Source organism: Myotis myotis, unplaced genomic scaffold (assembly GCF_014108235.1).
Source record: "Myotis myotis isolate mMyoMyo1 unplaced genomic scaffold, mMyoMyo1.p scaffold_m19_p_3, whole genome shotgun sequence".
NCBI classification, from domain to species: domain Eukaryota; kingdom Metazoa; phylum Chordata; class Mammalia; order Chiroptera; family Vespertilionidae; genus Myotis; species Myotis myotis.
This window is the reverse complement of record NW_023416335.1, coordinates 168,060,539-168,075,560: the sequence shown is the minus strand read 5'-3', so window position 1 is coordinate 168,075,560 and position 15,022 is coordinate 168,060,539. Positions and strand designations below refer to the sequence as shown.

At 42.0% G+C, this 15,022-nt stretch overlaps 1 protein-coding gene across 3 annotated transcripts in view; it reads right to left on the bottom strand.

Moving 5' to 3' along the window:
* NELL2 (neural EGFL like 2) overlaps positions 1-15,022 on the bottom strand; it is a 364,677-nt gene that overhangs the window by 322,694 nt on the left and 26,961 nt on the right. The window contains exons 1-3 of one of the 3 annotated variants that reach the window (XM_036301574.1): positions 6,031-6,185; positions 5,232-5,317; positions 4,667-4,795 (exon numbers count right to left, since the gene is read on the bottom strand). In XM_036301574.1, coding sequence (XP_036157467.1) covers positions 4,667-4,795; positions 5,232-5,286 — 184 coding nt within the window. In that variant the 5' untranslated portion in view covers positions 5,287-5,317; positions 6,031-6,185. Of the gene's footprint in view, positions 1-4,666; positions 4,796-5,231; positions 5,318-5,709; positions 5,780-6,030; positions 6,186-15,022 lie in introns of those variants that run through there. The other 2 variants (XM_036301573.1, XM_036301575.1) reach the window with 2 other exon arrangements.

The following is a 15,022-nucleotide window of genomic DNA, read 5'->3' as shown; positions in this document are numbered from 1 at the left end:
GTGACAGGGGGAAATGCCCCAACCCCCTGATTGGCCCTGCTCTGTGCATGACAGGGGGCAGCACCCCAACTCCCCAATCGGCCCTGCTCTGAGCCCGACCAGGGGCTGCCCCTAGGGATTGGGCCTGCCCTCTGCCACCCGGGAGCAGGCCTAAGCCAGCAGGTTGTTATCTCCCGAGGGGTCGCAGACTGCGAGAGGGCACAGGCCGGACTGAGGGACCCCCCTCCCCCCCGAGTGCACAAATTTTTGTGCACCGGGCCTCTAGTCAATTTTATAATTGAGAATAAAAACTCAGAGAAATTAAGTAATTTCACCATAGTAAAACAGGAAATGAGATTCCATTTGGGTCAGTCTGGTTTCTGAGTCTGTCTCTTAGTTATTGTGTTATTTTATTATATTGGGGACAATAGTATTATCCCTAAATCCATTTAGGCTCACTAACCATCATACTGAAGACAAATATTGTCACTCACTTTCCTTAATGCAGTTACCTTTGTCAATGGCCCAACACCAAATGCCCAATTTCACTCTTGTTTTCATATATTGGCATAAGAGTTGACTTGTGAACATATATTCCTTTGAATGCATATATAATAAAGTACAACTATCAAGTAATAGTAGATTCATATTGCACAACAATTTACAAAAATTATTTATAGTTTCAAAAAGTACTGATTTACAGGCCTATCCAGTGTGGAATAGTGGTGAGAGCAGTGATGGCGAACCTATGACACGCGTGTCAGAGGTGACATGCGAACTCATTTTTTTAGTTGATTTTTCTTTGTTAAATGGCATTTAAATATATAACATAAATATCAAAAGTATAAGTCTTTGTTTTACTATGGTTGCAAATATCAAAAAATTTCTATATGTGACACGGCACCAGAGTTAAGTTAGGGTTTTTCTTTTTCTTTTTTTTAAAATATATTTTATTGATTTTTTACAGAGAGGAAGGGAGAGAGATAGAGAGAGTTAGAAACATTGATGAGAGAGAAACATCGATCAGCTGCCTCCTGCACACCCCCCACTGGGGATGTGCCTGCAACCAAGGTACATGCCCTTGACCGGAATCAAACCTGGGACCTTTAAGTCCACAGGCCAACGCTCTATCCACTGAGCCAAACCGGTTAGAGCAAGTTAGGGTTTTTCAAAATGCTGACACGCTGAGCTCAAAAGGTTTGCCATCACTGGGTTAGAGCATTGGCCCATGCCCTTAAGGGTCACAGGTTCAATCCCTGGCCCTGGTGGGGGAGCGTGCGGAAGGCAGCCAATCGATGTGTCTCTCTCACATCAATATTTCCCTCTCTCTTCTCTCTCCCTCTCTCTCTCTCTGCCCATCCCTCCTTTCATTCCACTCTTTCTAAAAATAAATGGAAAAAATATCCTCAGGTGAGAATTAACAGAAAACAAACAAAAAGTACTAAATTGCAGCAATCTTAAAAATTGCTAAAGAGAATAATGAGGTAGGCGGAAGAAGAAGCAATATTTAATGAGCAAAAATCACTGGGAAACTATACATTGAAATTATTTTAAAGCTAAGAACAAAAGAAAACAGTTACACCACTGCAGGAAAAATTTGATGGCTCAAAATCTGTTTCACCTATTTAAAACACATCTGATAACTCAAAGTAACTTATCTGATAGGTTTATTTGAAATCTGAGGACATCTCACAGGTTTTGTAATTTGTTACTATTCTTGCTATGCCATTTTACACACTATACAAAAAGATCTGCAGCACTCACAATTGACTATAAATTGAATCCGTAAAATCTTCAGAGTCTGAAAGCTTTTGTCTCTCTAAAATCCACAGAATCCCAGTGAAGCAGTAGGAGGGAGTCAGAACTGATTTCTTAAAAATAGTTTCCACATTTTAATAACAGGGGGGGGGAAATCTTTCCAAAATAACTGTGGAGTAAGGCCAAAGGTCTACCTGCTGTCTATTTCAGAATCTAAATCTCAGAATAAAAGAAATCAGTAGAATATAATCAGTACGTCAGGAATACATGCCTACTGAGAACATGGCAGACAGCAAATACTTGCTGATTGATTGGCTATATGAAATAAAGTTCATCATTTGGCAGGAAATGAAATTTTACCTCTTCAAATCTCATACACAGTATTTGTTAGGCATTTACTCTAAATCAGAGATTTTCAAATGGTGTGCCACAGAGCACACTGGTGTGCCACAAAAATTTTTAAACCATACCTAACTTTTTAGTCTGGGGCACTCACCTCTTTTCCCTTAGACTGTCAAATTAAAAAAAAAAAATTAAAGATAACAGCCAACACAACAATAGCCATCTGGTGTGAATGAATCAAAATTGTACCTACTCTTTTTATCAGGTCAGCAAAGAATATATTTTTGGTGTGGTGCAGAATTTTAGTAATTAGTTTATGTGTGCCATGAAATGAAAAAGGTTGAAAATTGCTGTTCTAAATATTGGACTTGGTACCAACAAGGAAAAAAAAATAGCCAATTCATCAATGTGCACTGTATATAGTTACTATGAAAAATTAAAAGAACATATATTTCATGAGATTTATGTATTTGCAATATAATGCCAAACTTGAAGAGCTAGCAATCTAAATAAAAATGAATAGTAAACATTCCTTTAAAAAAAATGAATCATGATTAATTAAAAATAAATAAATGAATGAATCATGAAAAGACATTGATCTCTTGAAACTATTTCTTAGAAATTGTCTAATTGTCTAGCATGAGGACATAAAATGCCCAGTCCTGGAGGTTTGTATTTGCGACAGCTCAGACACTCTTCAGAAGAAAGTATGAAGAACGCTAATATACTTTAAAGCAGTGGTTCTCAAACTTCTGACCCTTTAAATACAGTTCCTCATGTTGTGACCCAACCATAAAATTATTTTCGTTGCTACTTCATAACTGTAAAGTTGCTACTGTTATGGATCATAATGTAAATATCTGATATGCAGGATTGTCTTAGGCGACCCCTGTGAAAGGGTCGTTCGCCGCCAAAGGGGTCACGACCCACAGGTTGAGAACCACTGATAAATTTTAAAGGACCTTTGAAAAATTTAAGGCACTTAAACACCCCTTTTTAATAGGAGCTTTAGCTTCTATAAAGCTCCCCAGTTACACAAATAAGCAGTCCTGAAATAACTTTCTATTGTGTTCACAAGAATTTAAAAGCAGTCATAAAAAAAAAGAAAGAAAGGAAAAGGAAAAGAAGCTTAACCCTAATGACACTTCTATTTTACTCTGAATTTTTCTAACAGTCTGGTTTTATTTCCTTTATTAGATTTAGTCATTATTTTTAAATGATATAACATACCTCCAATCCAAAAACAGACCTTTAAGTAATAAAAATAAATAAGTAAAATATAATTTTATTATATTTGTCACAGAAACATTTAGTGCGCTCACCCTAATGAAAAAAATTTACATTTTTATTTCTTGTACAAGTAAACTTGTTTTAAATAAATGCAACACATGTCAATTTCCTCCTCCTTCGACTATAAGCTTTGGTGTTACTGTCCATGGTGACACTTACTGGCTGTATCAGGCAATAGCACCACCACGGAAACACGGGTGTTTTTTTTTAAGCCTATTTCTTGGTGGCAGATTTGCTGAAGTGGTTTTATTTTACATATCTAACTCCTTAGTAATTGTGAGTTACACTTCTTTTGAAGACATAGCACCAAAATCACAAAAGAAAAAATCTAGGTGGGGTGAGGAAGGGAGAAGACACTTTAGTCAGCCCACCAGATATGTTACACCAAACTCCATTTCTCCTTTGCCTTCATCTCTCCTTCACCATCTGAAACTAATCTTTCTGAATTTGGTTAGCCACCTTTTAGAAACTCTTATTACAGAATCTTTCCACAAATCCAGCAATGGTCTAAAGCTTTAGTAAATTAAAGTCCGAGGTTTGATGCATTGGAATTTGCTTCTGACTATACAACACAATTAAATAGAGTTTAAATGTAGACACTTGTGCCAATGCCTCATAACTTCAAAAAAAGTTTTAAAATCCTAAGTATACAAGTAATGGTGATGCCGGTATACTTTTGAATTAGCACACATTTGAAATATTTTCCAAGTAATTGTTAAGAAATAGTATTCCCTGTCTCTTGTCATTGATGAAGAAGGAAAAATCATGATCTTCCAATGAGGAACCTTGTCCCAGATATATTGTTTGTGATGCACAATAGATAAAGCTACTGGGAGGTATTCACGTTTCCAGAAAGCTACCCACATGAAGAAATTCCTCCCAACCAGGCACCGTTGTACCTGAAACTTTCAGAGAGCAGTGTCTTAACTACGATTAAGCTATCCTCCTTCCTACCTAAATCAATTTTACCCAAATGAGGCATTTGTGTTATAATTCATTGTTCCCCAGACTCTAAAATCTACCATCTGCCATTGGAGTTTCTGTACAGTAATTAAGGCACTGTCCATTAGAACTGGCAAGAGTACAAAGTAAGGGGGGGGGGGTGGTGACGGGAGGCAAAAAAAAAAAAAAAAAAAAAAGCCATTTAAAAAGAGATGGAAGGTGTGTGTATTTCACACTGACCCCTCCACATCTCAGCTCAGATCCTATCGCCCAGGAGGCGGCACAGAGGAGTGGTGAGGCCACCCTGGGCTTATCTGAACTAAACCTGCACAAGGATTCAGCAAGCTCTTCATACCTTGAAAGAGAAAGGCTTTCGTCCCATTATGCAGCCCGGGGACCTGGCGCACTCCGGTCGTGGACTCCCCAAGTTCTAACTCTGTTAAGACGTCAATCTGTAGGGAAGGGTCCACACCAAGCCCCCAAACTGGTGGCAGTGGGAGTGGGAGGAGGAAAGAAAGAGAAAGCTCCATCAAAAGGCATGCCTCTTCCTCCAGGGCGGCAAAGAACCGCGTCTGGGCAACAACATTGGGGACTGGGGAGAGGCGGCTCCCTCCTGGCCGCGCGGAGAGCCTTCCCTGAGACCAGCAGCCACGCTTTAAATAGCGGAGCACCCCGTCCCATTTCCCTGACCTACTTCAAACCCCTCTGGGTGCAAAGTTCCCCTGGGGCCCTCAGACCCTGGACTAGGGGTGTGACCTGCCCTTCCGTCTCCAAGACAAGCACAGAGAAAACCCAAATCCAAAGCCGCCCCTCTGCCAGGCTTCCCACTCCAGACCTACTTGGGGCGGAGGAAAGCCAGGTGTCTCTCCCCAGTCAACGGGGGCCAACCCTTCCCCCCGCCCAGCGCTGGGGCCACTCACCTGCTCCGAGACCCAGGATCAAACAGAAGGTTCTCAGTAAGACCCGAGACTCCATGGCGTGGATCTGCTCAGTCCATCGTCCCCCTCTTAATAAAAATAAAAATAAAAATTGAAGCGGTCCTTGGAATCAAGCGGGAAAATAGCGTTTGTCTCTCCTGCCGCTGCCTCGGATTTACAGATTAGTAGGATTAGTACGGCTTGGTTGCCCAAAACAGAAAAGGGAGGACCCCCCTGGCACGTGAAGAACTTGGACCCTCCAAGCTCACACCGCTCCCACACGCAGCGCCCAGGCAGCGGGCGGCTGGGAGGGGGCCCAGAGGAGGGGGAGACTTGCCCGGAGGCTGCTTTGCGGGGAAATTAGCTCCTGAGCCGGAATAAAGGCAGCAGAAGGCACGCACACCCGGAGGGAGGGAGGCGGCCCCCCAAAAAGCCTAGGATGGGGCAACCCCGCACCCGCCCGTCTTCGCAGCGCCCAAACCTGTTGTAAAGACAGAGACAATGGAGAGAGCACAGAAGCCGCTCGGCGGAGAGACAGCTCCTCTGGGGAGGGCGGGGCGGGACCTGGGAGGCGGGGAGAGGAGGAGGAGGGAGGGACCGCCGAGGGCGAGGCCCGGCGCCGTGCGTCCCTCTCCCGCACCCGGCTCCTAGGTTTCCAAGACCCAGCCAGCCAGCCCCAGAGTGGCTGCAGCTCCCACCCTCTTCCCTTACTCCCCGGCTGACCTGGGCGAAGCCAGCCTCCTCTCAGGATGGAAAGATCTACATGCAAGGTGCTAAGTTAACGGGTGGTCTTTCCTCTTACCCCTTGATTTCAGGCGCGTGTCTTGAAAGACAGAGAGGATGGACCAACAGCCACAGCAGGCAAGACTAGGAGGAGACACGCTCGCCCGCCCTTTTGGCAAAGGAAAGAAAAGCCCACGAAGGATCTTGCGCGGGGCTCCCGAGCAGCCCGGGGCGCTGCAGAGAGGACTCCCTCTGAGGGCGTGCAGAGGAGGGCTGCCAGTGCACGCCAGAGGGAGACCGGCGGAGAGGGCGGCAAGCCTAGGTAGCCCTGGGAGCCCTGGAGGGGAGGATCCATGCCAGGGGCGGGGCGCTGGAGAGCTTCCCAGGTGCGGAGAGAGCCAGGAAGAACTTAGCCAGGAACTGCTGGACAGCTCCGGGACCTCGCGCGCCCCCTCGCCAAGCAGCAGGGAGACCAGGGCTCTAGTTCTCCAGGACAAGCACCTGGCAGGAGGCTAGGGCAGCAGGGCCAGTGTGTCTGCCCACCAGAAAAGGAATAAATAATATATGATAGATAGATGATAGATGATAGATAGATAGATAGATAGATAGATAGATAGATAGATGATAGATAGATAGATAGATAATAGACAGACACAGACATAGACAGAAAAATATGGATGGACTAGAGAAAGAGAGAAACCTGAACGTGGGAAAGAGAGAAAAGCCCCCCCCCCTTGATCATATTCATGAATGCTCTCTACTCATCCTTTCACCATACATGCCAGAACCATAACAGTGAGATCATTTAAGATCTAATTCTCAGCAGGCAAAAGTATATTCAAGGTCGATGGCATATAATACTTTCAACATGGCCCTAAAATTTTGAGGTGAATTTGAATAATGATATTCAACTCCCATATTGAAAATGTTATGTTTCAAAGCAATTATAATGTTAATCTATACACGTTCAACTGAGTTTCTTAACTTTCCATCCGTACAGGTAGATTCTGAGTTCTCCAACAGGATCCTCCATAGCTGGTGACCAGAATACCTCCTGGTCAGGGTCTGAGGCTCCTGCAGGGCAAAGTGTACTATAGTATCCTGTAATGCGATGACTGGGACATTTTTGGCTTTGCCCTTGGAATTTTTAGGGGGAAAAAAAACAGGATCTAGAAGCTTTTCCAAGTTAATTTTTAATTATCTCTCCATATCAACAGTTCGATTTAATTCTATTTCTAATTTTGTGAACTTTGAGAAATATTTCAATACTTACATATTAAAGTATTGGTGTATGAATCTTCCTACATTTGCAAAGCTATACAAAATAAAATTAATATAATTGAATTGAATTAATTCAAAGAACAATATTCATCAGGGAATTAAAGATCTTTAGCATTACATCTAAAATATTGAATTGCAATAAGTATCTATAAAAGTTCCATAAAATACATTTTAAATAATCCCATTACCTAAAACTCTATTGGAAGATAAAATGAGATAGAAAAGTACATATACAGATACATACATATTTACATGTAAAAGTTCTTCTAACCTACTTTCACGCTACCAAATCATAGAATCTGGGGTACCCTCAATCTCTCTGACTCTCACATATGACAAGCTGAAATCTGGTGGTTTGTAAGCTTGTCATTAGTATCCTCCCCCCTACACACACACACACATTTTTGCTCCCTCTAGAAGAGTGGTATTTTGTACCCCAAATTATTCAGCTTAACCTGCTACTCTAATAATATGATACTAGTGGCCCAGTGCAGATTCATGCACATTGAGAGGAAATGAATTAGAAGAAATATTTTAATATCACTATTCCCCCTTTCTCTATAATAGAAGTGTCAACCAAATTCACCATCGACAATGACAGATTGAAACACACGCGTGTGATTGGTGCGAGAGCTTTATATTCAGGGGTCCTCAAACTTTTTAAACAGGGGGCCAGTTCACTGTCCCTCAGACCGTTGGAGGGCCGGACTATAGTTTAAAAAAAAACTATGAACAAATTCCTATGCACACTGCACATATCTTATTTTGAAGTAAAAAAACAAAACAGGAACAAATACAATATTTGTATTTGCATGTGGCCCACGGGCTATAGTTTGAGGACCCCTGTTTATATGTATCATGCATGCATTAGTCAACTTAGCCTTTTATAGATATAGAATAAACTTGCTTGATTAGACCTGCTTTCTGATGTAAAACTTTTCCAGCCCAGTGAAGCACCCCAACTTCTCTTTCAGGTAATTGTCAGCAACACAGCAGTAAATAGCAACACAAAGCAGATTATTATTGTAGATCATGCAGGGAGAACAAAGGGTAAAATATTTAACTGCAGCAGTGTTTGACTATATTCTGCACATGAGAAAACCTGAAGTCATTTTCAAGGTCCATCATTTCTTACTTCTTTTCAGTCGGGTCAAGTTTCTAAACTTTCTAAATCTCTGTTTTCTTGCTAATGAAAAGAAAATAGGATTCCACCGAGTCTCCTATCTACCTAGTCTGAGACTTCTGTGAGCATCAAATGAAATGAAGCACAGGAAAACGCTTCACAGACATTTGGTTAACGTGTGAAATGTTTCCACCTGCCTATAAAGCAAGTCGTGTTCCTGGGCTGAAGAAACTGCAAGGAGGCTAGTCGTTGCTAGGGAGAGGAAGCCGGGTATTGCTACATGAAAGCATTATCTGGCAGCCACAGCCACCATTTCCACATTTGGGCCACATTTTGTGCCATGGGGTCTTGGCAGTGTTGGCTGCCATTTGGTGGGCTGTCACTTCGAGTGGTGGCAGGGCCTGTGTCCCACTTGGGGAAAGCTGAATGTTTTGTTGGTGCCATTTCTCTGTAAATGCCAAGTGCACATCATGGCAATTCCTGCATTGAGCATCTGCCCCCTGGTGGTCAGTGCATTTCATAGCAACCAGTCAGACAGTGGGAGGGACACTTAGCATATTAGCCTTTTATATATATAGATATGGAAACCATTAAAATATGAGTACATAGAGAGTTGTTTCGATAAAAGTAAAATGCAAAGCTTTGGAAAACCATACTACAGGTTAATCATTGTATTAGTTAGGGCGAGGTTCTTCACCTGGGAGGGGTTTTCAACCTTAGAGTTATTGATATTTTTAACTTGGGTAGTTCTTTATTAGGACTGTCCTGTGCCATGTAGGATGATTAATGGCACCCCTGGTCTCTACCCACTAAATGCCAGTATTTTTAGTATTTCATTTTATCTATACATCTTTTAACTATATCTTTTTATATAACTTTTAAACTAGTGTTCTAAGACTGACAGCTGTCAGAGGGGAGAGGGGTTAGGAGCGGAATGAAAAAAGGTAAAGAGATTATATATAACACACACAACAGTGTGGTGATAGCCAGAGGGAAATGGGGCTGGGGGTAGGTGGAGGTGGGCAAAGGGGAGTGGGAAATGAGGATAGAAAAAAACTTTGCTTGGGGCAAGGGGCACATGATATAGTGTGCAGATGATGTTTTATTGAGTTTTACATTGGAAACCCATATGGATTTGTGAGCCAGTGTCACCCAAAATAATGCAATAAAAATAAACTAAATTTAGATTTCTCTAGCTACAAAAATATAATAAAAATAGTGTTCTAGGGAAAACAATAAATTACTTAACTTTTCACCATCTACTGGGATCCCATATATATTACCACCGCTTCAATTGAAATACAAAAACTTTACAACCATATTGGTACCTTTATCACATCCCTTCATGTTGTGATTGTCTTATGTGTAAAATCAACATATACTCGAAGTTCCTTTAGACAATGTGAAAATTTTTGCTTGCAATCATTATGGTGGGAATAATAATGTCTTCCTCCTCTTTCCTGACCCCACCACCCCCCCCAAAAAAAATACATGTCCATGTCCTAATCCCTACAATTTGTGAATGTTATTTTAAGTGGCAAGAGAGATTTAAGGTTGCAAATGGAATTAAGACTTCTAGTGAGGTGACCTTAAAATAGAGAGATTATCATGGATTCCCTGGGTGTGTCCAGTCTAGTCACAGAGGTTATCAAATGTGAAAGACGGAGGCAGAGAGAAGTTGAGAGTAGTTTAATAAGAGAAGAATTTGTCCCGCTATGAAGATAGAGGAATATAGGAAGGCTAAGAGCCAAGGTATAGGAGCAGCATGTAGAAGCTAAAAATTACAAGGAAAAGGATTCTTCCCTACAGCCTCCCGAAGAAACACAACCTTGCCAATACCGTGATTTTAGCCCAGTGAGATCCATTTTAGACTCCTAAACTATAAGATAATAAATTTTTACAAACCAATAAGATAATAATTTTTTGTTGTCTTAATCCACTAAATTTGTGGTGGTTTGCTCAATATTCACATGAAAATAATATAATTACTAACCACATAATAAAGAGGTCATTGAAAATGGTAGACTTTATGATCCTGACCAGCTCCCCTTCTACCATAAATACATATCAAAGCTAAATAAAATGTTCAAGAATTTTTTATTCATATATGAGTTTTGAATTTAAAAAAATAAAGAAAATCCTCACGTGTTAAGGGGATAAAGAGCTAATTGGAGATTGGTGAAGAAAGGAGTGGCTGATGCAATGATTAGGAGAGGGTAGGACATAGGGTTTCAGACTCAGTAGGGACACTAAGACAATAGGGTAAGATTCTAATGTCCACATAAGAACTAGAAACAATGAATTATGGCCAAAGCCAGAAGATGTGAAGATATTACTGATTCTTCTAATAAAAAGGGGAATCTTTGAAGAATTATACTATCCAAATTAAGAAACTTTAAAAGTTTTGCACATTGGCCTAAGAAGTGACAAAAATGCTTGCCAGCTACATGTGACCATAGGTGGGAAACACCTATAATAAATGTTGAATCCCAAGCCTTGCTACTTGCCACTTGCAGATACAAGATCCAAAATTATACTCCTCACTGGTATAGAAATTTTAAAATCAGAAAGTAGCATAAAATTCCCAGAATCTCCTGAAGAAGAAAATATAAAAGTCTTATTCAGGGACCGTCCACAATCTCTGGAATAAAAGAAATTTTCTGATGAGAATAAGAATACAATAAAATAATCTATATATATAAAAGCCTAAGCAACCGAATAATTGAATGACCAGTCGACCGGTTGCTATGACATGCACTGGCAACCAGGGGGCAGATGCTCAATGCAGGAGCTTCCCCTTGGTGGTCAGTGTGCTCCCACAGCAGGAGTGCCAATCAGCTGACCAAACCATCCCAGCGACCCTCCAACCTGGCAGCCACTCACTGCCTCGGTAGCCCTGTAGTTCCAATCTCTGAAGAATGGGCCAGGCACCTATGGACCAACACCACTGGCACGATCCTGACAGTGCCACCAGCCTCCTCCCTAGATGCTCCACAAGGAAGAACCAATATAAAAGTTACTGCCAGGTGGCTCCCAACAATGGGTTCAAACATCAGCGGGAAGATCCGGATCCCAGGCCCCGACAAGGGTGCCCCACCTTCTGCCTGGAGGGCTGGTGGCATCCCCGCCCCACCTCCATCCCCTTCTGGACCAGTACCAGATGCAGGGCTCACGGCTGGCAAGTGTCGCTGCGGAGGCATGAGCCTCTCCAGATCAGGACTGACTCAGGGCGAGGTGGCAGCAGGCGCAGTGGGCCGGGATAAGTGGAAGCAGCAGGCAGGAGCAGCAGGCTGCATTGGACTGCTGGTTTTGGCCCAATCCCCAGAGGCCACGCCGAGGGACCCCACCCATGCACGAATTTGTGCACTGGGCCTCTAGTAATAATAAATTGCATTAAAATAAAATAACATGAAAGACAGGAACACACAGAGAAAATGAGAATTGGTATGAATTCTCATGAACTCAGAATCATAATTTTATTACTCAATAAATGTGGTTAAAAGTATAAAATATATTTAAATAATCAGAGTTATTTTAGAGGATGGAAAATAACAGTATTGTTGAGAAAAGATTAAGCAGATTGCAAAAGAAAGCAAATAGAACTTCTAAAAATAAAAATATATTGAAAAACAATATTGATAAAACCTATTGCTATAATAAGCAGAAGATAAAATGGAACTAAAATTAGTGAACAAAAATATCTGAGAAAAAATAAATCTGAGAATATTATGGAAAATTTGGCAAAAATAATAAAAAAAAGAAAACATGAACAAAATATGAATATTAGAATTAGAAGAGCTAACACAACTACTTATAGATATGGAATAAAAGACTAGAGAAAATGGAAGCATACAGTATTATAGGAAATATTTAAACAAATAAGACCTAAAAGCTTTCAAAAATTAAACAATGACATGATTTTCTAATTCTTACTAAGATAGAATAAGCATATTCCACCCTCTTCCTCCCACTGAATACTATTAAACCTGACAGATGAATGGACTTCTTAAAATTAAATAGTAGCAGACAAAGAGAGAAAGAAGACTAGAGTTTGAAGTATCACTATATTAGCAGTGAGTACTTCTACGAAATAGACCATGACCCAATGGTATGTTTTATTGAGTTTAGAGAGAAAGGAAGGGGGAGAGAGAAAAACATCCATGTGAGAAACATCGGTCAGTTGCTTCCCATACACACCCCAACTGGAGAATGAGCCTGCAACCTAGGAATCTAACTGGCAACCTTTTGGTGCACAGGATGATGCTCCAACCAACTGAGCAACACTTGTCAGGGCTCCATGTCCTTTTTTAAAAAAAAATGTGTTTTTATTGATTTCCTAAAGGAAGGGAGATTATATATATCAATGATGAGAGAGTATCATTGATTGGCTGTCTCTTGCAAACCCCTTACCAGGGATCAAGCCTGTACCTCAGACATGTGCCCTGACTGGGAATCAAACCATGACCTCCTGGTTCATGGGTCAACACTCAATCACTGAGCCACACTGGTCAAGTTCCATGCCCTTTCTTATGATATTGAAGTTCTCACTAAGTTCATCTACTCTACTCCTAAGATCATTGAGCATCCTTCTAACCTATATTTTGAACTCTGCATCTAAGAGATGGCTTGTCTCATTTTGTTTAGTTGTCTTCCTGGAGTTTTGTTCTGTTCTTTGGGACACATTTATTTGTCTCCTCATTTTGACTGCCCCCCTGCATTTGTTCTATGAATTAGGTAGAGCTGCTACATCTCCCAGGCTTGGTAGAGTGGCCTAATGTAGTAGGTGTTCTGTAGGGTCCTTTGGCACAGCCTGACCAATCACCCGAGCTGGGCACTTCTGGTGCACCCCCTGCATGAGCTGTGTACACACTCCCGTTGTACTTGAGTCTTGATTGCTGTTGGCAATTCAATGGGAGGGATTTACTCCCAGGCTTATTGGCTGTGAGGATCAGCTGCAAGCACCGTGGAGAATCAGCTGGGCAGGGGCTGACTCCACAGAGCCGGACTTACTTTAACAGAGCTCTGGTGCTGCTGAGTCCAACCTTGAGTGTGTCCCTTATGGAGGAGGTAGGATAGTGCTTCCACATGGTCTGATGCTTTCCACTGGGTGTGCTGGCTCTGGGGCCTCCCAAAAGGTGGAAGCCAAGATCAGCATCCCCTGTATCCTGCCCAAGGTCACCCAGCATGAGCTACAAAAGAATCTGCAGATGGCTACTACTTGTGCTAGGCCTATTGATGCCCAGGTGAGGACAAGCTGCAAACCAAGGCAGGTTGCTGCTTGTGCCAGGCCTGGGGCCCCTTAGTTAGAGGTATGGGGCATGCCAAGGCCAGATGCTGCTTGTTTGAGAGATTTAAGGAAAGGTCAAATCATGAATCAAGACAGGCTGTTTGTATGGAAAAGCCACTGAAAACAGTCTGGGTTGGAACTGTAAGTTGAACTGTGAGGCAGGGTCTCAGGGAATCATCAGAGCAGGGGGAACAGTGTTAGCCAGATTGATGGAGACTCAGATATGATGTTTGATTGCCAGATCTGTGGAGCAAGGGTCCAGAAAAGGAACAATGGCCTCTTTCATCACTTCTCTCTTGGAGAAAGCTACTCCTCCAGCTCTTGGCCTCATGCCAAACTACTCAGTTTCTTTCTATATGTCTCTGGTAAGTGGGAGAAGAAAATTTACCTAACAAAGGTGACTTTCCTTCCAAGGCACACTCATCTTCACTTGTTGACAATAGAAGGTAAAAGAGATGCCCGTTTGGGACATGGGAATAGGATAGGTTTCAATTAACATTCTTTATAACCTCCATACACTTTGAACTACTCACAAAACTCAACTGAAACTCTCTAAGAAAATAAGAGAAGTGTTGCTTCAAACATAGTTCTAAAGGCAACATGGCAAAAAGAAGCAAGCTTGGAACTTGGTCACAAGCTCTGGGTCACCTCTGTCCCACCTCTTTCCTGAGCCTGATACAACCACCCAGCACCTGTTATCAGACTAGCATCACAATAAAACCTATCTATCACAGGGCCGCCAAGGCTCAAGTACTCTTCAAAAAGTGCCATGCAGTATACAAATGCTAGTTCTTCCTGTTGCTGTCACATTCAACTGTGCTACATCAGGGTTAGCCTGTTTCTGTCATTTCCCTTGTGATGTAGTTAGCATAGTGCAAAATAATGGTAATTGAAACCATTCCATAGGAAAAGGCAAGGGAAAGAGAACTGACAATGTGAATATAGATAACTAGCTAGCACTGATATACCTAAAACTAATGTTATATGTCAATTATACCTCAACAACAACATCAAAAAAATAACAACACAATAGCACTGTTAGTTAGTGAGCTTTATTGGTTAATCCAATATAATAAAAGAGAAACATGCAAATTAACCATCACTCTATCACTCCGCCACTCTGCTACACCCACCAGCCAATCAGAATGACTATGCAAATTAACCCAACAAAGATGGCGGTTAATATGCATATGTAGGAGCGGAGCAAAGACTGAAGATGACTGAAGATGGCAGCGGTCACAGAACTGGAGTGAGCAGGAGGCTTGGGTTGCTCCCAGCGACCCACCGGCCCTGGACTCTGCTCAAGGAGGAGCTGGGGGCCTGGGTCACAGGGGGAAATAAAGGCTTCCAGCCAGCCCTGGCCTCTGCTCGAGGAGCTGG